At 41.8% G+C, this 23721-nt stretch overlaps 1 protein-coding gene across 1 annotated transcript; it reads right to left on the bottom strand.

Annotated features, from left to right (window-relative positions):
* Positions 1-4376: 4376 nt before the first annotated feature.
* On the bottom strand, positions 4377-19842 carry LOC139462279 (caprin-1-like). The gene is made up of 11 exons (XM_071243888.1): positions 19678-19842; positions 14417-14479; positions 13503-13589; positions 12662-12823; positions 11977-12211; positions 10879-11211; positions 9561-9973; positions 8760-8931; positions 7411-7596; positions 6481-6654; positions 4377-5309 (listed from the first exon to the last, which is right to left on the bottom strand). Exons 1-11 carry the CDS (start codon positions 19789-19791, stop codon positions 5197-5199), a joined length of 2052 nt encoding a protein of 683 aa, XP_071099989.1. The 5' UTR covers positions 19792-19842; the 3' UTR covers positions 4377-5196.
* Between the last annotated feature and the right edge of the window lie 3879 nt (positions 19843-23721).

The following is a 23721-nucleotide window of genomic DNA, read 5'->3' as shown; positions in this document are numbered from 1 at the left end:
AACTAGGCAGTCGAAAGTTCACCCGTCGTGACCTTGTAGGGAAGGTGTGACACCATGAGAGGGGTATCAACTCGGTAAAAGATCGGATTTAAGTGAGATTTAATGTATGAGAGTTTTCATATTGTACCACATTTTACTTGTATGTGCCAACTTTGATGCCGATGTTGACAAACTTGACATGACGAACCAATTTCATCAGGTTAGAAAACCATAACCCTTTTGACCAGTACCCAGATTAGAAAATGTTTAATCTCTTGCTCTTTAATCCTTTCTACATGTTTCAAGTAAATCTTAATGTCATCACCAATTTTAAAGGAATTTAATTCTTTTATTCGTAATGCCAGATTCCTGTGCCAAGTTGGGCGGTGTTTCTCATGCCAACATAACTCCCCTTCTTGAAGGTCTCGAGTGTGTAAGTTGCATTTCGCCATTGTACATTGCCACTGACCAATGAGGGCAGCCATGTGTACATTTCACACCACATTCAGCCATGTCTAGTGGCTCCGTGACCAAGTTGCTCGTCAATAGCAATATGTATGTCCCGACAACCGCTATGTAGTACTAGTGCTTTGCCTGGCCAGTTTGCTGCGACCCCACTGTACAGCACCGTGCACTGAATGTACAGAGCTGTCACTCCCCCACCAGGCGGACGACGGCCTCTCCTCTCCAGCTGAAGATTGTCTTGTTTTTTAACACTGACTCAACGATATTCCAGACATATGATAGTGGCATGTAAATAAACGAATCTGGACCAGACAATCCCGTGATCGATATTGTGAGCAACGATCCGCGCTGTCCAAGTCACCGAGTCTCACCTGATCCGTTTGGTCGCCCCTGACAACCAGCAAAGGTTGCTGGGGCCTGTTTCAACCCGGAATCAACAGGACTGTCACATTTGGAGGGGAAAAGGCAGTGGGTAGCCCATTAGGTTTAAATGTCACTCATTTACATCAGGTTTAGCTTGTTTAAACATATTTTATTCTCTCTGAAATGGATTGGGAACTAGTCATCCAAGTTAGGACTCCCTCTCCATTGGTATTTACAAAAGGTTGTATAGTAAATAATACACAAGATAATTAGTGTTAAGATATACCTTATTCAATGTAATAAGTGCCCGCTCTAATATGTGCCAACGGCGATATTTGCTAGTGAATAATCCCAAATAGCACCCATTCTGATTGATCAATGTGCACAAGACTTATTTATTTGTGTATAATACGCACTCGTGTGTTATATATGTTATAAATTATGGGCAATTAAATCCTGGTAAAATATCTCTGTCGTTTATAAACATTTCAGACTGTCACCCAAAACCACGAATTTTTAGATCTTTCAACTCTGGGGGTTTTTTTTCACCAAGATAATATTCTAATAAGAGCCCCCTTTTTCTTATTTTGAGAGCCCCCTGGATGTTATTATGTTGAATACGGTAAAAGGAATGTACACAAGAAATGACTAGTATGTTTACATTGATGAGCTACCCTTAAAGATGTTGATTTTCGATAATGAAAATATAAGTTCGCAGACAATAAGTTGCTCATTGTGGAAGTTTTCATAATTCTATTAATCTTTTTCCCTTTTGAGATAATCATCTTGTAATGTTTCATGGCAGATTGTTGTCAGTTCTTTTTAATTCGTCAATAATCAGTGGTGCTCCCTGAGGATTCCGGGTTAGCAGCCTCTGCTTGTTATGAAGGGCGACTACAGTAGATGAAGTGGTCAGGCTAGGTGACTTGCCCCGAAAGTGAAGGACATTGCTCATAATATCCACTGGTTTATCTGGTCAAGACTGGATTATAGGCCGTCATCATATCGCTGGAACATTGCAGAGTGCAGCATTAAACTGGAAACAATCGGGGTACTGGGTAGCTTTGGGTACGATGTGTGCCGCCCACCTCTGTGTTACCAGCTGAAGGTGTGGACCAGGCGATGGCCGCCATCCCCTGGTGGAGGTTGTACATGTTGATAGCTGTAGTCGACTCTGGTGATCAGATGTATATTTTGAAGTTCATCCCTAACAACACTGAAGTGCAATCTCATGGTAAATAAAATTTGTACAAATGAGCTCCTTGTGTTGTTCGTGTATCAACCACTGAGGTGAGGTTAACACCGCTTTGAACGGTGTCATTGATATCACGGCGTGTCAGCTAATGTGGAAGGAATCCATGAAGTGAAGCCCAAGGGAAGCAACTCTGCATGACACTAGTTTGGTTTCCCAGATCATCAGAAAATTGTGTTTGACAGTCCTGATGGTCACTTAGATTATGAAATTGATGTTTTACTCTAATTTCATAAAAATCAGGGATGTGAGCAGGTTTTCCCCTAAAAATAGGAAAAGTCTAGGGGGGTCTTGGGGCATGCCCCCCCCGAAAATTTTTAAACATTTGATTGCATTTTAAGCAATTTCGTGCAGTTTGGACAACATTCACACCAAGAAATGTAATAAGTCAATAAGTCAAATAAACAAGATGGCAGATGCAATAAAATTTCGAAGTTAAATCAGTACTTTTAAGAAATCGGGCATAGCTTCCACGCACCTGGCTACCCACCTGGTCTGAGAGCAATACTGCCATAAACATCAACCCCATCCCCCAGACACAAGGACAATTGTGACAAGCATGCAATGTCTGACCCTTTCCCCATGTTGAAGCATATTGAAAAAAACTTACCTTGTACTTACTTACCTTGTGTTGAAAAAACCAAAACTCCATTGCAAACATAAGACATTTATAAAACATATATCCCCATGTTATGGGTTTTTGGAAGCTGAAGAAACATTCACAGTTTTCTCGCTAATCACATGTATTTTTAAAATACACATCAGGTTTGGATTTGCAGAAAGTAAGTATTTGACACATTTTACTAAAACACCCTCTTTTGAAATGGGAAGGTTACTGAAAGTCAAGTACAAAATACACCTCATCACCTGTCCGAATCACCAACACACATGACCTATACTTGCATACTTTTCCTAAGGGATCGGGTGGTTAGGCTCGCTCACTTGGTTCATGCATGTCGGCATACCACAATTGCGTGGATCGATGCCCATGTCAATCACAGGATTGTCTGGTCCAGACTTGATTATTTACAGGAATTAAAAATTGTCCATTTTTATGATTTAGACATGTTATACATGTGACTAATATCCCATCCAATAATCTTTGTATCACGATTCTTTAAATATACAAATGAGGTGACTCAAGAAGCTCCATGATAAACATGATAAAGCTCTTGATAAACTACAATCTAACACTCCCAATATGAGTGAACAGAGGCAGCGAGTCTGTAGACTACTACTTAAGTTTTGCTATTGATACAAATCCCCCTGCCCCAACAAATTTGATAGAAGTCATCACTTTATGTCCCAAGAGGCGACTAACGGGATTGGGTTCACCGACTTGGTTGATACGACATCATATCCTAATTGCGTGGATCGATGCTCATGATGTCAATCACTGGATTGTCTGGTCCAGACTTGATTATTTACAGACTGCCGTCATGTGGCTGGAATATTGCTGAGTGCGGCGTTAGACAACAAACAAACCAACCTCCTGTAATGGCAGAAGTAGCATAGCGCCATCTGTAAGAATGGCAGAACACAAGGACATTTAATCATTGAATGTGTTTTCTTCTTGTGGTTTTCATTGATGATTACGAGATAATAAATAAATGTATGAAGAAAGGTTTAAGAGCTATTTGATGTGGTGTATCGGGATACCTGTAGTTTCGTCAGTTCGTATTGTGATCCAAATCGTATTGCAAGATCCCAAGCTAGTCTAAACTCTAATATATACTACTCAAAAGAAGTTAACACAAGATTATTCTAAATGACATTATAACTGTTAACATTTTTAAACTGTTTCAAGGATGTCTGCTAGTCTGTATTAGGAGAAATTAACTTTTTTTTTTACGAGGAGGGTAGTAGTGTGTATTTTTGTGCAAGGAAAATTACTGCACCATATCCTCATTTTTAACATGGATACCCCGCTCAGACATTACACATTAGCCCCTTAATGCCAAGCGCCAGACAAGGTAACATATCTTTTGGTACGATGCCACCAGGGGATCAATCCATTCACCTCCTCACTCCAGGCCAACGACCTCAACACTCCAGGCCAACGACCTCAACACTCCAGGCCAACGACCTACACACTCCAGGCCAACGACCTTCACACTCCAGGCCAACGACCTTCACACTCCAGGCTAACGACCTCCACACCTCAGGCCAACGACCTTCACGTTCCAAGCCAATGACCTTCACGCTCTATGCCAACGACCTTCACGCTCCAGGCCAACGACCTTCACGCTCCACACCAACGACCTCCACGCTCCAGGCCAACACTATCCACCTCGCCACAAACACAACAAACACAAACTGGATTTAGACAAACTTTTATTTGATTGCAGAAGCTAGAAAAAAATATGAGGGGATCTTGATCCAAAGACCCAAACAAAATTTGAATGCTGACCAACCAAATAAATGCATTCTAGCATAGAATTTAAGTTGGATGACCATGTAGACATTAGTCATAGATCCCTCAAGGATCTGCTATTTGTCTTGTTTTGCTTTTTTTTTTGCTTTTTTTTTTTTGTAAAGGTTTACTTAAATATTTGCTTGACCACATTGGGCATACTTGATCGGAACCAGGAGGTGTCCCAGCCTTCTCTGTGCAGTTCAGCACTACAATGAAATAAAAGAAAATGATGGTGTGATGAGAAAATGGGTTCTTCCTGTACAGAGATAGCTGGGAATCTCGTTAATCAGCAACATGCATGATTCGTCAAGTTCCCTTGTTACAAAACACCTGGGTGTAGTTTTGAAAAAAAAAAGTAAAGGAGGAAAAAAATAATACCACGTTTGGATGTTAAAATGCTGTGAATTTGTTGTTGTCCGTTGAAATTTGCCTTCCCTCGTCTACATCTGCCCGTTGCCGTGGCAACATGAAGCGGTTCGTTTGGCAAAAATCACACTGGCCCATAAGCTTTGGGTTGGGTAGGTCACTCCCCATGCCCTTGGAATCACCGTTTTACAGACATCTGGTGAAACGACAGTTTGACACTGGAATAGCGGTTTGAGCATTATCGTCAACAAAAGCTGTAGGACCAGTGAAATTTCCGTCAAAGTCACAAATCGTTGCAGAAAGTATCAATCAATCACTGGCAAAGATGGTCTGTTTTTGTGTTTCATTTCCTTAGTTACTGCTGGAACTGTCCTCCAGAGTTGGGCCGTCCTACGCCGTTACCGCGAGCACCGACGGTTCTCGGTGCGCTGTTGCCGTTGTTTCTCGAGGGTCCTCCTCCACGCATCCCTACGGTGAAAAAAGTTTTATTAACAAAGACTTTAACAATCCTGAAAGATGGCATAAAAAAATACTAAATGGCCACGATTAATTCTCAAACTGAGTATTAACACTGCACTCAGCAATATTCCAGCTGTAAATAATAGACCAGACAATCCAGTGATTGATATGCACAAGGATCCCAATCTCATAAAGTTCAGATCTCAGTTCTCGCTACCGCTAAACAAAAGCATTCCTGGATTTTCTTTTTGTTCAGTTTTCAAATTTTGAAGCAAGAAGTTGTCAAATATTTTTCAAAGCATAGTTGCCAGTATGAAACCAGTGCCGTAATGCTCAACAAGTTAAATGTTGCCTGCTTGTTGGTTATTTCAGAGATCGTTCTGACAAGACCTCTAATGGGACGTCCTCAGATCTTTGCTTAGCAGTTAGGTTTGTTGTTTAATGACGCGCCCAGCAATATGTCGGCGGTCTGTAAATAATCAAGTGTGGACCAGACAATCCAGTGATTAATATCATGAGCATCAATCCACGTATTGGGATCGATGACATGCATCAACCAAGTCAGCGAGCCTGACCACCCGATCCCGTTAGTCGCCTTTTACGACAAGCACAGTCACCTTTTACGGCAGGCATGGGTTGCTGAAGACCTATTCTCCCCTGGAATCTTCACGGGTCTGCTTAGCAGTAGCGATAACTAAGACATGACATAATCACACTGCAAGGATCCATGCTGCGGAGGTACAAAGACACACAAACCTTGTGTACCTGAGGACCCACTGTTTATTGCCGCACTCAGCAATATTCCAGCTATATGATGGCCGTCTGTAAAGGCAGTCAGAAAGGACATGACAATCTTGTGATTGACATCATGGCCATTGATCCAAGCAAGCATGGGTTGCTGAAGACCTATTCCAACCCGTATCTTCACGGGTCCTGAGGACCGACTAAATTACGAACATTGACATGGGTGTTGTCCCAAAACACACTGTTTGTTCATTGATAACTGATATTAGCCACACGGCTAATGAGATTTATCTCGAGTGGGACCACCGGATCCATCATGTCGCCTCTTACGACAAGCACAGGTTGCTTGGGACCACGTCCACCCTGAAATCCTAGCAGGAATGGTCATACGTAGGACTCTCGCACTGTGCAGTAGTGACCGAGACAATTGCCTTACCTCCGCTGTTCCTCATGCCGCCACGGTCACTGCCGCCTGACCCCCGCATCTGTCCACCGCTGCCACCGCCTCGCTGCTTGTAGCCTTGGTTGAAACCACCCCCACTGTTATTGTAGCCTTGGTAACCGTCAGACTGGTAGTTATTGCGGGAAGAGTAACCTTGGTATTGGCCTCCTGGCAGATAAAGACGTATATACTTGCAAGGATTTTGCACAAATGGAAGACTTGTATCTATTCCATGAAATTGTATGGCGCTAATAGAAATCCATGTCGAGCCAAATTGGCCATACAACCTTGAAATACATGAAGTTCTTCATTTAGAAATTAATCATTCCCGTTGCATCAAAGTGTTTCAAAATGGTTATGACAGATGCAAATGGTTATAACTAAATCAGCAATATTGCATAGTTTGGGGAACATATCCCCTATCATAAAGTGAGTGAGTATGGTTTTATGCTGCTTGTAGCAATATTCCAGCAATATCATTGCAGGGGACACCAGAAATGGGCTTTGTACTCATTGTACCCATGTTGGGATTCAAACCCGGGTCATCGTTGTGGCTTGTGAATGCTTTAACTACTAGGCTACCTGACCTCACCCATCCTATTATAAAGAGTATCTATATAAGAATTACACGTGACACAAATGTACATATAACCATTTACAGATGTATAACTGAAAACTTTCTCGCATTAATTATCAAACATTGTCAAAAGAGTGAGACCAACTGTGGAATTATCCCCTTTGAAACACGAATTGTGATTTGACAATGATAATATTGCCATAAATAGGATAGCAACAATCTCTCTCCCTGCATGCCTTGATTACCTCTACCTCACTGGGTTACATGACATATTTACATACTGCTCCTGTTTGGATTCAATGACAAATCGTCCCTCATTACACAACGGAAAATACATGACAGCTCACCTCTCCCACCACGACCTGAGCTAGGTCCACCACTGACGTTGCCACCACCGGCATTCCTGTTAAAGCCATTCTGCATATTGCTGTTGTTACCGCCAGTGTTACCACCTCGGCCTCCACGACCACGGTAACCACTCCCTTCCCTCCGGGGCCCCCGCTGCTGGAAGCCGTCGTTCTGGTAGCGGTTATCTGAAACAGTTCAAGTAGGAAGTATTAATCTGGTCCGCTACAGGGTTAAGTTTGTCACAGATCCTGACCAGTGGTATCTTAAATATGTTTAACACTGCACACAGCAATATTCCGGTTATATGGCAACGGTCTGTAATAGTGTCTGGACCAGACAATTCAGTGATTGACATAAGCATCAATCTACAACAATTGGCATATGATGACATGTATCAACCAAGTCAGCGAGTCTGACCACTCGATTCCATTAGTCACCTCTTACAACAAGCATGGGTTGCTGAAGGCCAATTGCAACCGGATGTTCACGCCCAACATTTCTCTAGATGAGATATATATCAAAATCTTTGAAATACAGAAGGGACGGTGCGTAACATTTTTCCAGGTGCATATATACCTTTAACACCTGGTGCCACATATTTTGCAGAAATGCCCACTCTGTGCAGAAATTTACCTATCTTGCAGAAAAACCACATTTTGTGCAGAACTTCTGCAGAATTAAGCATTAATCTGCTGCAGAATTCATCAAGTACACTGCAGAATGTTAACATGCGCATCAAAAGCTGGTTTTAAATGTGTAAACATATGATTTTGAAGTCGTTGACTTTTGCATTATTGCTTACAGAAACTGCATGTCTGTATGTTTACTCTAGTGATCTCCAGATTCACTTCAATAAGCTATTCTAGCCATGGGTAAGTTTATAATAAAAATATGTGACATAAGTTGGTTTGTTGTTTAATGCCGCACTCAGCAATATTCCAGCTTATAACGTAATGTATAATTTAGCTTGTAAATAATCAAGTCTGGACCAGACAATCCAGTGATTAATATCATGAGCATTGATCCACGCAATTGGGATCGATGACATGCATCAACCAAGTCAGCGAGCCTGACCACCCGATCCCGTGAGTCGCCTCTTACGACAAGCATATGACATAAGTAAAAAAAACGGTTAAAAATGGTTAAAAAGGTGAAAAACTATGAAATTCATTAACTCTGAGCTTAAACGTTTGAAGAAGTATGCGCAGAATGATCAAAATTTGGTTGCAAAATTTACACACAAAAATTGACAACGGTATAGATTTTGGGGCTGCAGAATACAGCACAGACTATAGCTTAACTACTATCAAAATGCCAAAAAATTTAAGCAATTTTGAGCATCTCTTACTTTGGAAATTGTTAGCCCCATTGGAGTCGGCGTTCTGAGACGAATGGTTGAGGCCATCACCAATCTGTTCCTGAACGCCAGCCTGAGAGTACATGGACTGGAAAACCGGCGCTGCTGCGTTCATTGTAAACTTTTTCTCCGGTTGATTGGAAATGTTGGGCTGTTGGTTATCCTGCAGAATAAAGATTTTCCAAATTTCAGACCGTATGCCCTGATTCACACAGTAACAACTCAGAAGACCCTCCCTAAAAACATCCAATGTAGTCGATTGGAAATTGTTAGCTGCTGTTCATATTTCAACACAAAATATTTCACAGAATACCAAGAATACAACACCACCTTCATATTAAGGGCAAGAAATCTATTTTTAAAAGTGTCCCACTGGGTTCCTTTGGAATTTAAGTGTACCAACAAAAATACTTTTTTAAGCATCTTCAAACTTTGAATTTTACTTCACCATGAACTACATGAACTACATGTGTTCATCAGGTTCCTTGTGTTTGCCATGTGTATTAAAATGTTTGTGCATCAAATAACCTTGTCACTACATAATGCAGACTGCATACCAAGGAAATAAGGGAAATAACCTGTGAAGGACAATCATTACTTATCTCCCCTTGTCCATAAATGGAAGTGATTCATTCACAAGGTACAGATGTAACCACTTAACAATCTAGATATTGTTGTATTAAGAATTTATGTTGATTAACTTTCTGTTCCTATTCTGCCCATGGAGAAGGACAATGAGGATAAATGCTCAAAGTGCTGTGTTTGGCCTAGGGGACCAGCCTTCCAGCTCACCTGAGATTGTGGGAGTGGTATGGAGGGTGGGATATCGTATTGCCCCATGGAATTGTCTGATCCAGTTTGGTTCATCATCCCGTGCGAAATCGGCGCCGTATCTTCTGCAGCTGGTGGAAACATAGAATCGGTCTGGATATTTTGTGATAAGGCGTTTTGACGAAATTGCTGTGAGGAGGGATAGTCCATGTTTTGCTGTGATAGTGTGGTCTGTTCTGCTGACTGGTATCGCTGTTGCTGCTGTTCTGCTAAGTTGTTGCTGGTGTGTTGGCTTGTCTGGGCTGGTGTTGGATTGTTCTGTTGATCATACGCCTGGGTTGCGAAACCAGAGAGAGTTGTATCCGGCGTCTGTTGAGCTGATGATCTGGGCATGGGCTGGGCTGCGACAACTGCAGGGTCAATGTGAGGAGCTGCTGCAAAACAAAGCACCACCACTGTAGACCACCCTCACACTGGAAAACTCACCAGTTGGCAAGTAGAGGATTTCGCAGAGAACTATTTTTTCCGCGAATTTAATTCTGGAACAGAGACATATTTTACACAAAGTCACATGTCTAACGGGACACGACAATGAACCTGTGTTCCCGTTTGGGCCAGGAGCGAAGGCATAGAAACTTAGGTGTTAGCTTGTCTATTATGGAAAACTTTTCACCTTCTCTCCACAACACCACCCATCCACCTACTCTCCAAAACACCACCCATCCATCTACTCTCCACTACACCACCCATCCACCTACTCTCCACAACACCACCCATCCATCTACTCTCCACAACACCACCCATCCACCTACTCTCCACAACACCACCCATCCACCTACTCTACTCTCAACACCACCCATCCACCTACTCTCCACAAAACCACCCATCCACCTACTCTCAACACCACCCATCCACCTCCTCTCAACACCACCCATCCACCTACTCTCCACAACACCACCCATGCACCTACTCTCCACTACACCACCCATCCACCTACCCTCCAAAACACCACCCATCCACCTACTCTCCAATACCTAACTTGTCCGATTTGTGACCTGTGCGCCGGACACAGAACTACATGCTATTACTTATACCCTACATGCATGGCAATGATTAAATTTCAAATAGATTACTTCCAATTTCTTTGATCCAATTCATAAAATCCTGCAGACAATTCCATGAAAAAAAAAGAAAATATGATTCAGTCCTTGACGGACATCGAAAAGCTCAAACTTTAAGACTTTTATAGATTGCAAATTCTGAAATGTTTCAAGTCATCAGTAAAGGTTTCATGTCTTCAAGAATTATTTCTCTCCCCTTTTGGGATGTGCAAACTTACAATCCACATCAATGGTTGACTCCTGAAGAAAGTTGAAACTGCCCTGCACTGAGGATACGATCTCATCAATGGGTCTTTGGCTGGGTTGCGGAAACACCTCATTAGCATAGTACGCAGCTGGTCCCCCCTGCTGGGCCATGTTGTTGAGCTGTGGGGGTGCAGCCTGAGTCAGGACCTCTTGGGGGGGCTGGCTTACTGGCAGATCCAGGGCGGGTTCGTCTGGCTGAGACTCGGTTTTACCGTCCTCACTTGACTCCACGTCCTCGCCTCCGTCATCCTCCTCGTCAACAGCTTCGTCAACCTCAGCTACTGCGGCAGTGTTGGCAGCACTCTCTGAAACAGAGGCATGCACTGAGTGAGTGAGTGAGTGAAAGACTGATAGGGTGAGTGAGTAAGTGTGGTTTTACGCTGCTTTTAGCAACATTCCAGCAATATCACGGTGTGGGACACCCGAATGGGCTTCACATATTGTACCCATGTGGGGAAACAAACCATACCATCCAAAATCCAGCTGCTCATCTAAACAAAAAAAATTTAAAACATACCTTATGTCGGAATATCTTGTTTAACGCCGCACTCAGCAATATTCCAGCTATACGAGGGGTCTGTAAATAATCGAGTTTGGACCCGACAATCCAGTGATTGACATCGTGAGCATTGATCAACGCAATTGGGATACATGACATGCATCAACCAAGTCTACGAGCCTGACCACCCGATCCAGTTAGTCGCCTCTTACGACAACCATAGTTGCCTTTTACGGCAAGCACGAGTTGCTGAAGACTATTCTACCCCGGATCTTCGCAGGTGGAATATTTTGACATGAAACGACAACTGGACAATGATCTTGTCATTATAAGATCATAAAAAAATCTCATAGGTGACTTAGATTTTGATTTGATTTTTTTCTATCATTTATTTTAATGGGGGACGTTTACATGTTGGAAGTATGACTCCTTATGATGGTTTCAATGGCCAATAAAATACTTGTGTTGGTGAAACATCGGTGGTTAAGTTTATAATCTTTGCAGATTGTGCCGGATATTGTATGAATTCTGTGACTATGCAATCGAGTTATATCTGTCTGGTAATGCATACCCTCATTCTCCAACTTCTGAACTGCTTCAAAGTAACCACAGCCGCTGATAAGGTCGATGAGTTCTTTCAAATCCTTGTACGTTGTCCCAATGACTTCCTTCTGTTTGCTCTCTAGGAGGGACACGATGTGCTCGGCGGCAGCGTTCAGCTTCTTGTGGTAGTCCTCCCCCTCCCGCGTGGGGCTGATCAGCTGATACAACTCATCCAACTGGTTCAAGTTCTCCTCTGTTAGAACCTGCACAACAGTCACACCAATTGATACTTAGGCCACAAACTAAACAAGGATACCAAACTTGGTGCCCTTGATATTTTTAAAAATTTGATTTTTCAATGTTAATATTTTCAAAAATTTGATTTTTTAAAATTGAAATTGGGACTTTTAATGTAATATCTGCAGACTTGGTGTTGAATATCAGCCTCTGAGCAGGTCTAGATTAATCCCTGTATTCTACCATGAATCTGGAATTTACTCAATTCTGATTGGTCAATCAGAAGTATCAAATCACAATAACCACCTCAGATTGAAACAGATGATTTCACATGATCATAAAAATATAACTTTCTTGTTGATAACTTGAGAACCTAAAATGCAAATATTCTTGTCATAATCAACACCGACGCATATTTCAATCAGAGTTCTATTTTTAACCTCCTTCCTACCCTTGAATGACGAGGGTGTACCTACCACCGCTCCGTGTTTGCCCGTCTGGAAGTCCGAGCGCACGTTCTGGGAGCCGAGACTGTCCAGCAGGTTCTGGACTTGGAGCAGCTCCTGGATTCGCTTGATCTCGTGTAGCTGGCGATCTAACTTCTCTCTCCGTGCCTGCTTCTTCATCAACTTCCCAGCCTACAAAAAGAACATCACAATATCGATAAGCAGTCAACTTTCATTGCCTTTACACTACAAACATACAAAGGGGCGGTTGGGTGGCCTAGTGGTTAAAGCGTTCGCTCGTCACGCCGAAGACCCGGGTTCTATTCCCGACATGGGTACAATGTGTGAAGCCCATTTTCTGGTGTCCCCCGCCGTGATATTGCTGAAATATTGCTAAAAGCGGCGTAAAACCAATCTCACTCACTCACTCACTACAAACATACAAATTAAGATAGTTGACACAAAAGGTTGCTTGGGACCAATTCTAACCCAGAATCCATGCGGTTCCTGCATCCTACACTGGACAGATGTAGGGATTGCCAGACAACTAATCCTGGATCCAATAAAATTTGAAAATGGAAACACAGAGTGCATCCACTAGGGTGCAGAAAACATGTATTCACATTTAGGAGTAAATGCTGCTGTTTCATAATTTTGTTCCACTTAATATTTTTTTGTGAACATAATCATTTACAAAATACAATACATCGATTCATTGTAGTAGGGTATTCCACATCTATTTTTAACCATGTTAACTATTGACCCAAGCTTCAGACTCCCATTTTATATTTTGGGGGGCCCTACAATGAAAGGTTCCATGGACCCCATGGCTGGGTAGATCACCATAGATGGCATGTTATGATGACCCTACCTCGTTGCTGATGGCTGCAAACTGTTTCTGCAGCTCCCTTGAATACTCCAGTGTTTGGATAACCTCTTCGTAATGTTCGATTGCATTCTGTGAGAGAAACAGATTAAGAATATTAAAAACAGCTTGACCATATCATCATGACTTCATAATTTCTTTCATTTAATAAATTATCAAAATCATCACATTGTCAATGATAAATCAACCAAGAATTGTCAAAAACAAAAACATATTTCTTTTCAAATAACATTAAAGAAAACGTAAGTTGTTTTCTCCCAAAATCTAGCTACTTCACAAAAATAAAAAAACTAGTCCAAAATGAGTCCTTGTATGGATATCTTGATACTGTAAGTTTTCATAAGTTCTATTTCTTTTTAATAGTTGGATCAGGCAAAATCATTTGTAATTGATAAAGTGAAAATTGTCAGGTTCCATTATTGATTACCAACACAACAAGTGAAATAGGGTTAATGTCACATTCAAGATTATTGCATTACATGCATTTACCATGTACACTGCAATGTGTATGGACTAATGCCGACTTAATAGTGCTAGCCCACTGAGATTCCATGCCGCAGTTTAACATGAATACTCCACTCACACACAGTATACAGACTCCAAGCCGGCCAGTCCTTGTTTTAGCCCCTTAATGCTGTGAGTCGGACTTCAGGGCAACTACCATATTTTAATGTGTTTTGGTATGACATAGTCAGGGCACTGAACCAACGATCTTCCACTCTCCCGACAAATGATTCATGCATTGGATAAACATAGTGTTACACTGGGTACTGAATTTTTTTCATGCATATTTGTTCACAAGCAACTCAAAATTAATTGATTTATTTTGTGTACTAAAAATCATTGATAGTTTATCTGGAACTTATTAAGAGAATCGTACCCCCACCCTCAGTACTTACCTTCTGGTCTAACTCCAGCTTACCCCCCGAGGCCGCTTTCTGCTTGATGTTATCAAGCTTAGTCTGCAACAAAAACATAGCATTTAGCAGAGTTAACAAACAGACCAGTTCCTCATTGATTCCAACAGGAGCAATCCATTCTAGAGTGGTGAACTTTGTCTTAACACTGTAGTCACCATGTGTACAACAGCAGCTCAGTGAGTGAGTGAGTGAGTTGGTTTTACGCCACTTTTAACAGTATTCCAGTTATATCACGATGTGTCAGCTTAAGGCGGGAGGAAAGCCCGAAGTGATGCAGGTCTAAGACGTTAACCACTTCAGTGAAACCCACGAGCACGGGTATGGTGCTGACAAACCTAGAAACATAATCGGGGCGAACCGGGATTCGAACCCACAATCATAGGTTTCTGGCGTGTCCAAGGGACGCAACTCTGCACAACGAATCACGTTGCCTTAGACGACTGTGCCAGCTGTGTCCCCTAACATCAGCTCAGAGACATTGGATCAGACAAACTAGTGGTCGAAGGTGTGAGCACTGATCAAGGTTGCATGACAATTAACAAAGTGATTAATCAGCAATATTCCAGCAATATCTTATCAGCAATGATCAGCCTGTCAATATTTAACGGATCTGGACACACTACGTCCCTCTGTTACCTGGGAGTACATTGGCCATCCAGTGGTCATGTCTATTTGCAGCAGCTTATGAAACGAGGTCAAATTGACCTATGTTGTGCATGACATCTATGTAAACCCTTGCTTTTACACCATGTTTAGCAATTTTCCAGCAATATCACGGTGGGGAACACGAGAAATAAGCTTACACATTGTACCAAGGTGGAGAATCAACTCCGGTCTTCGCTGTGACAAGCAAACGCTATAAGGTTAACCACCCACTGACACATAACTGTATAGAACAAATGCAAAAAGCCAAATTTTGCGTCCCGAGGGAGGCACAAAAATAATTTATTGTAACCAATTCTTTAAAAGAAACGTAAAGGTCCTGAAATCACTGTAATTAAAAAAATTATCAAATCTTACAGTACTGAACACAATATGATTTAGTTATGTTACAGGTTACAGGTTTCCTGTTAGGTGAGTATGCTTTTACGCCGCTTTTGGCAATATTCCAGCACTATCATGGCAAGGAGACCAGAAATGGGTTTCACACAGTGTACCCATGTCAGGAATCAACCCTGGATCTTCAGCATGGTGATTGAACGCCTTAACCACTAGGCCACCGTACCGCCCCGTTTCCTGTTACCCCTAGTTTTGTGGCTGGAGGGAACACCCTGCACCCAATCGTCTCTCACCACAAAGGGGATACCGTTGACGTATTACTAAAGTACCCTAGATCAATCAGATACACTGAGGAGTCAATTTATCCAAATATGCATTTCTAAGCAAAAATATGCCCACTCAAATACAATCACTTATTTTATCTATTCCTGAATAACACGACCACTCCAGTGAACCACTCAGTATTCCTGTCAAGGTGGGTATGCGCATAAAATATGTTGATGATCAAATGACACCAAAAAGCACTGTTAGAAACTAAAATATTTAGTCCACTAGTCCTTATAATGATAACATATGGCAAAACCCATAAAAAGGGCAAATTTCTACTTGTCCTTATAATACCTTAACTATTGGGCAGTTTGGCAGGGAGTACAGGACTAGTGCCAATTTCTAACGCTGCATAAAGATGTGTGTCAATGTTACATATATTTTAACCAAAGCAAGATAATTTTAACATGATTAACTGAACATTCTGTTCTTACTTAGAAAGACTACAGTTTGATTTAAGTCATTTATTCAAAAGTCTGATAACTTAAATGCTCATTTGCACAAATAAAGTTTGAACAAAGTAAATAGAGTTTCAAACATAATCTTTTCATCATCCAAAGATATTTTTAAAGGACAGACAGCAAAATATGAAGTTAGTGCTTCAGGCATGTTAGAAGACAAAATTATAGGGAGACTATATAAACACATGTGCTGCACTAATTGTAGGATTTTTTTTATTGGCTATGTTGATACCTCATTAACTATAAAACATGTCATCACAACCCAAAACATTTTTTTCATTTTGCCTTATACATGTCACACTTATTTTTAAACCACGAGTCATGTTAAGTAATAATATATCTAGACCTGCTCAGGACCGGGGAAGATCTGGGGTGAAATAGATCTTCAGCAAAACATGCTTGCTGTAAAAGATGACTATGCTTGTCGTAAGAGGAGACTAACGGTAACCGTACGCTTGCTGACTTGGTTAATGCATGTCAATCATAGGATTGTCTGGTCCAGACGTGATTATTTACAAACTGTGGCGTCATATAGCTGGGTGCAGCGTTAAACAAACATGGTTTAGAATCCTAGGTACATTTTATTCCTCATGCACATACTCAATCACAACATGCAGTGACAGTTCTGTGAACTCGTTTTAACACATGGTAGAGGCAACCATCATATTTGACTGATCATGCTGATAAATACCCTAAAAATAGGCATATAACATCCCTTAGAGTATATCATCAATTTAGTATATGCATAAAAAACATAGGTAAGTCAAGTACATAAGTAAACAACAGGTGTCCAACAAATGTGGCATAAATGTCTAGATCCATACAACACAGGCTGAGTTGCATTATTCATATGACTGTCAACACATACGCTTGTTGCAACTATCACACAAGCTGCAGTAACCATATTTCTGTACGGCTCCCTATGAACAATTTGATATTCACTGGATTGTCTGGTCCAGATTCGATTATTTACAGGCCGCCGTCATATAGCTGGAATATTGCCGAGAGCGGTGTTAAACATCCACATGATCCAACCACTACACAGCTCTACACAGAGCTATGGACTTTCCCTACATGTTTTCCTAATAGATTTCCAATTCAAAACATACCAGCCATAATCAGTGATAATGTATGTGAATAATAATTCCATGAAAACTGCAACATGGATCACTTCCTGAAACACTTGCCTTCAAATATGTATAATATTTTTGATCGAGCATCTTTCTATGTACAGTCACGGTTGTCAAAGTTGAAGGGACATCCGTCCATACTCTGAGTTATCCAAGGTTTGACACAACCGAAAATGATGAATACTTATGGAACAAGTTTTCACTTCAAGACAACTGTAGTTGTTTGACAGTGGTACTTGACTGACTGTACTTATCGGGTTGGAATCATCGACAGTACAGATTATTATTACCGATCTGGTTTCCCACTTGATAAGTAAATAGATCGTTGGACGATCTCAAATATAAGTATACGTATTTGAAGGAGAGTGTCTTGGGAAGTAATTCATGCTGCATTTGTTGTTAGATAACGTCACATGCACTTTGATGAAGATATAAAGTGTGATGCAGATATTAGGAAAACACTATGGAACAGCTCCAAGCTGTGTTGAGAGAAGTCAACATGAAAATCTTTTTAAGGAGCAGCACAGAGATTGATACCTCAGCTGCTACTGTACGTTCACAGACGCAGTATGACAGCATCAGTTGTCCTACTTCAGTCTCTACTTGTGGTTATCTACCTTAAATTATGGGAGTACTGCACTTATCAGACACTTTTTTGGACGTCAATAAGCACTATGTGGAGGATCGAACTTGCCTTGCCAGTTTGAAGCTAAACTAGGCTAATGAGTTACTGTAATTAGTAGGTCTGTGTATTGGCCCAAAACTCTGTACTGCAATATATTATTATCCAGGTATCTGACATATCGGCAGCTTAAGTTTTTGAAAATGATTGTTTATGCAGATTCTATTTTCTACACACTAAATCAAACATTATTCAGCATGGTCAAGACCCATGAAGATCCAGGTTAGAATAAGTTTCAGAAAACCCATGCTTGTCGTAAGAGATGACTAACGGTATCGCGTGGTCAGACTCGCTGACTTGGTTGATGTATGTCAGTTTCCCAATTGCGTGGATCGATGCTCACGATATTGATTACTGGATTGTCTGGTCAAGACTCCATTTACAGACCCCTGTAATATTGCCGAGTATGGCGTTAAACAACAAACAGCATGTTCAGTCACCGCCATTTTGTCATGGATACAGGGGAGATAACAATGTGAATGAAAAATCGCTTCTGGGTTTCCAATGTTTTGTTGATCAGTTTCAGAGGGAAACAGAGAATGAATTTCTTTGTAGATTTTAAGTCAAACGATACAAATGATAACGAAACTTGATATATATATTTTACTCAAAATACCGGAACAGAAAAAATATTGAAAAGAATATTGCTGTATATCAATACTGTGCATGCTAATTAGCAAACACTTAACCCAGTTATAGGAAAAACATTCATTATGCCACGCTTCTTTACACTACTGCAGTATACAATGTAGCATACAAAATCATTTGGTTTATATTTTCTTCCAAAACATTCTGATTATAGAAGACTTTTCATGGCTAACCCATACCATAACTCATAATTAACATGCTAACTCTCCGATTCGTGAATACTGGATTGTAAACTGGCACCTAAACCTTAAGATCAGGAAGATTGGAAAGGCAATCCAAGGTCTAAGGAGTGATTGGGATAACCTGCCCTCCCTAACCATAAAACCAAAAAAAATGCAATGAGACCAGTGAAGCAAGGACTGCAGCCAGAGTCTATCAACACTATAAGTTGTACCAAATAAACTGTAGTCTTGCCTCATTAAGTACTAAACCCTTTTCCAAGTCTGCTGACAAAGCAATCAACATAAAAAGCTTCATTGCGACAGTCTGTGTGAGCATGCTCCAAACTCTAGTGAATCATAGTTATTTTTGAGTACAGACTTGTAACCAAGATACAATCATATGATTTTAGGCCGATCTTCTTCATCATTTTTAATTCTTATATTATTCAAATACACTGTTGGTACTGTACATCTGAGAAAGATAAATCTGCAATTGACCAAACCTGACAGTACTTGCTGTTTGCGAATAACACTGTGTCGTTTGATTCCGGTTGTGGAATATTTCCGCCATCTTGGTTTGTTTGTGGGCCATGAAGATTTGTACAAACTCTTCTGTACACTTCATATTCACTCCTGACATGTAACGAGCTTCATAAGCATGTTGTTTCAAAGGAATCTACACAATTCAACAACTTCAATGATTGTAATTAAATCGCGAAGCTATGTGAAACCCAAGAAAAGTTCTCAATCCCACTCGAAAAATGACGCTTCCGTCTTTGACAAGTGCAACATTTGCAACTCGATATTACAAATTCAGAACTAACTGTCTCACCTTCCGCTTTTCTAGATTGCGGACCTTACGCTCCACAATCGCGATAGCTTGTTTTATGGGAGTTTGGGCCTCAACAGGGCCCTTCTTCTCGGAATCCGTAGAGGCGGTAGGCATCCTTCAACAGCAACAACCAGCATAAAGACAGACAACTTCACGTGGTTGGATTCGCTGATCTCTTTACCCCAGTTTTGAGGAACATAGTGCGAGCAAGTTCCAAACTGATACCATCTACAGCGTAATTTGTAATATCTATGACATATTCTTACTAAAACGAATTTGTTTAACAAGCGAATCCTTATGATAAGAAACCCTGTGAAATAAAATAGCGAAGATTCACCAAGCACATGGCTACGGGTCATGTGGGAATGGGGTAAAATAATTTTAGACCCATTTCTATGGAATTGCGACGCATACGACCGGTTTACGTAGACCAGACCCAGTCCGGCTGGCATTGAGCCAGAGATCGATTTCAGACAGGTTATCACGTGCCAAGGTTGTTAGAAAGTAAATAAATGCGGAAATTCTTTGTGAAAGTGCAATCTGTGCAACACTTTAGCCACTGCGATAAAAGTAAAACGTCAACAGCACACAAATGTAAATATCCCTGGGTCTTCACAAGAAGAAACTGACAGATGGAAAAAAATATCTTCGTTGTTGCTGTGAAATGAGTGCAACAGACTTACTTCTGTCCTTCACGCAGCAAAAACAATGCTTGTGGTAAACAATGGGTTCCTCTGCGTTCTTGCTTAAAATATGACGTAATGAACTTATAATAAGGTCATCTAATAAACAAAACTCACTACCGATCGGCTATAAGTGTTATTTAAATAATTGGGTACGCTAATGTTGAATACCTGTCCGATATTTCAAGTGCTCAAAGAGTGAGTGTGTGAATGTTGTTTTACGCCACTCTCAGCAATATTCCAGCTATATGACGGCGGTCTGTAAATAATCAAGTCTGGACCAGACAAACCAGTGATTAATATCATGAGCATCGATCCACGCAATCAACATGCATCAACCAAGTCAGCGAGCCTGACCACCCGATCTTTCCCCCTGCTTCACTAGTAATGCTATTCGATTCACGTCATAATTTGCTGGGCACGTTGCTATAATGTTTGAATAAAAATATTTGTTTTTTAACACATTTTGATGTCGTTGATGTTGACGACTATATTTCCCTACAGTCTACACGTGGACCAACACTCACACCCAAGCCAGAAGTGAGTCTCTATTGTCCCATGCTGATTGATCCAAGTGCGTAATGGAGCGCGAACAGAGGGTAACATATCCAAGGCAACAGCTGCTTGATTTATCCCATTCAACCGATTGTTATTCTGAAAGCTTACTCCATGACATCCTGTCTGATTGGACTCCTAATGCAAGCGGTCCACAAGCCGGGCGATCCAACCAGAAGAGGCATCGCGGGAGGTGTGAGTTATAATTTATTGTTGCACCGGCATTATTTCAGCCATCGGCCTCAGAAATTGGCCAAACTCCCGAATAGTTAAGGTATCATAAGGACTAGTGGACTAAACAATTCTAACGCTGGCCATATCGCGATGATGGGAGAACACAGAGGAAAGTCAAGTTAATCATTGGTCACAACCAAAAGCACTGTGCACCTTTTTTTAATGTTTGTTTGTTGAACGCTCAACGTAACAAGTCTGATTAAATTGCAGATTTAACAGCTGATCAATAAACTGATGTCTGGTTTTATCAGAAACCTGGCTTCATGACTCAGGAGATGAGTGAGTGAGTTGGGTTTAACGCCGCTTTTAACAGTATTACAGTTATATCACGGCGTGTCAGCTTATTGTGAGAGGAAAGCCCGAAGTGATGCAGTTCTCAGACATTCACCATCGGTGAAACCCACGAGCACAGGTATGGTGCTGACAAACCTAGAAACATAATCCGGGCGAACCGGGATTCGAACCCACAATCATAGGTTTCTGGCGTGCCCAAGGGGCGCAACTCTGCACAGCGAATCGCGGCGCCTTAGACGACTGGGCCACCCTTGCCACCTCTGGCGATGAGCAAACAATATCTTCTTTGGATCCAGGCTACAGCTTTAGACAACGTGCACGTCAGTCAGGCCGCTGGGGACTTCCATTCATCTGTAGGTGAGGTGGAATTGGGTTTAACGTCGCGTCCAAGCTTATTGCACTTATATAGCGACGTGCATGCGTGCGTGAGTGCGTGCGTGTGCGTGTGCGTGTGTGTGTGTGTCTGTCTGTGTGTGTGTGTGTAGGTGCGTGTGCTTGTACTAGTCCGGAGTGCTATCCTACTGAGATACCATGCCGCAGTTTAACACGAATGCCCCACTCAGACACAGAAAACTGACTCCGAGCCGACCAGTCCTTGTTTTAGCCCCTTAATGACGAGAAGAGAAGCTTCTTGATGTTTATGGCTGTAGTCAAACTTGTGTTGGAATCCACTATAGGTCCTGTTCTTGCCTGGGTCCTGACCCTGATTCAGACTGTTCTGTGAAGAGCACAGTTTCAAGGATTTCAAGCTGTCTGACCATTCCAGTTTCTTCTTGAAACTAGGTCAAAAAGACCTCTTGGCCTGGTACGGTCTCTAAGCTGCACGGGTATGTCAGTGACACGGACAAACATGTATTTAGATAAGACTTGGTGGAATCTGTTAATCTACCCCCGCCAGATTGCAATCAACTGACATGATTGTAGAATGTTCTTAGATGACTCGACCCGTGAAGATTCGGGGTAGAATAGGTCTTCAGCAACCCATGCTTGCTGTAAAAGGCGACTATGATTGTCGTAAGAGGCGACTAACGGAAACAGGGGGTCAGGCTCGCTGACTTGGTTGATGCATGCCATCGATCCCAACAAACCAACCAACCAAATCCTAGATGACTCCCTGATAAGCAGACTCCCGAGACTGACGAGAAGAGAAGCTTTTTGATGTTTATGGCTGTAGTCAACTTGTGTTGGAATCCACCATAAGTCCTGTTCTTGCCTAGGACCTGACCCTGATTCAGACTGCTCTGTGAAAGAGCACATGTTTCAAGGTTGGTTGGTTGGTTGGTTGTTTAACGCCGCACTCAGCAATATTCCAGCTATATGACGGCGGTCTGTAAAAACCAGTGATTAATATCATGAGCATCGATCCACGCAATTGGGATCGATGACATGCATCAACCAAGTCAGCGAGCCTGACCACCCGATCCCGTCAGTCGCCTTTTACGACAAGCATAGTCACCTTTTACGGCAAGCATGGGTTGCTGTAGACCTATTCTACCCCGGAATCTTCACGTTCAGTTCTAACCGGTGCTGTTAAAAGACGAAACGAGTGTGAACTTGATACAATCAGTACTGGGGAAATATCAGTTCCAATTTTTCCTCCAGTGAATAGGATGATGGTGTCATCATATATTCTGACCTCAACCTACACAGACAGGCCAGTCAGCTGTCACGAATCTGTCACTTGCAACTGCTTAGCATCGATTAAAAAAGACTCCACCAAAATAGTGATTCTTTTCCTAATCATATCGAGGATCGAGTTTACGTGCCGGTTCTCCTAAAAGGTGAGGTAGTGAAATGGGGTTTAACGTCGCGTCCAAGATTATTGCACTTTTACAGCGACGCGCATGCACGTGTATGTGTGTGTGTGTGTGGCTGCTTGTACTAGTCCGGACTGGTGCCGATTTATAGTGCTAGCACACTGAGATACCATGCCGCAGTTTAACACGAATACCCCACTCAGACACAGTATACTGACTCCGAGCCGACCAGTCTTTGTTTTAGCCCCTTAATGCCGATCGCCAGACAGGGTAACAACAAGTACCATCTTTTAACGTCTTTTGGTATGACGCGGCTGGGGATCGACCCCACCGCTCTCCGGGCGGAAGCTTTACCATGCGGTCCCTTCTCAACAGACTACAGTCCATTCAGAAAAATACAACCCGACTTGTTTCACTCGCCCCGAAATCAGAACACGTCACTCCAAGTCTAGAAGAACGTCATTGGCTTCGTGTACACCAGCGCACCAACTTCTGTGCTTTCCCTATCAGTGCTACTCTCA

The sequence above is a fragment of the Haliotis cracherodii genome, unplaced genomic scaffold (genome assembly GCF_022045235.1).
Source record: "Haliotis cracherodii isolate W230 unplaced genomic scaffold, xgHalCrac1.p SCAF_15, whole genome shotgun sequence".
NCBI classification, from domain to species: Eukaryota; Metazoa; Mollusca; class Gastropoda; order Lepetellida; family Haliotidae; genus Haliotis; species Haliotis cracherodii.
This window is presented reverse-complemented; position numbering and strand designations above follow the sequence as displayed.

Coding starts and splice junctions, on each gene's coding strand:
- LOC139462279 (XM_071243888.1), bottom strand. CDS start 19,791: ATGCCTACCGCCTCTACGGATTCCGAGAAGAAGGGCCCTGTTGAGGCC. Junction 12,212..12,661: donor CGGGCAAACACGGAGCGGTG/GTAGGTACACCC, acceptor ACTGTTGTGCAG/GTTCTAACAGAGGAGAACTT. Junction 6,655..7,410: donor CTCAGGTCGTGGTGGGAGAG/GTGAGCTGTCAT, acceptor TTTATCTGCCAG/GAGGCCAATACCAAGGTTAC.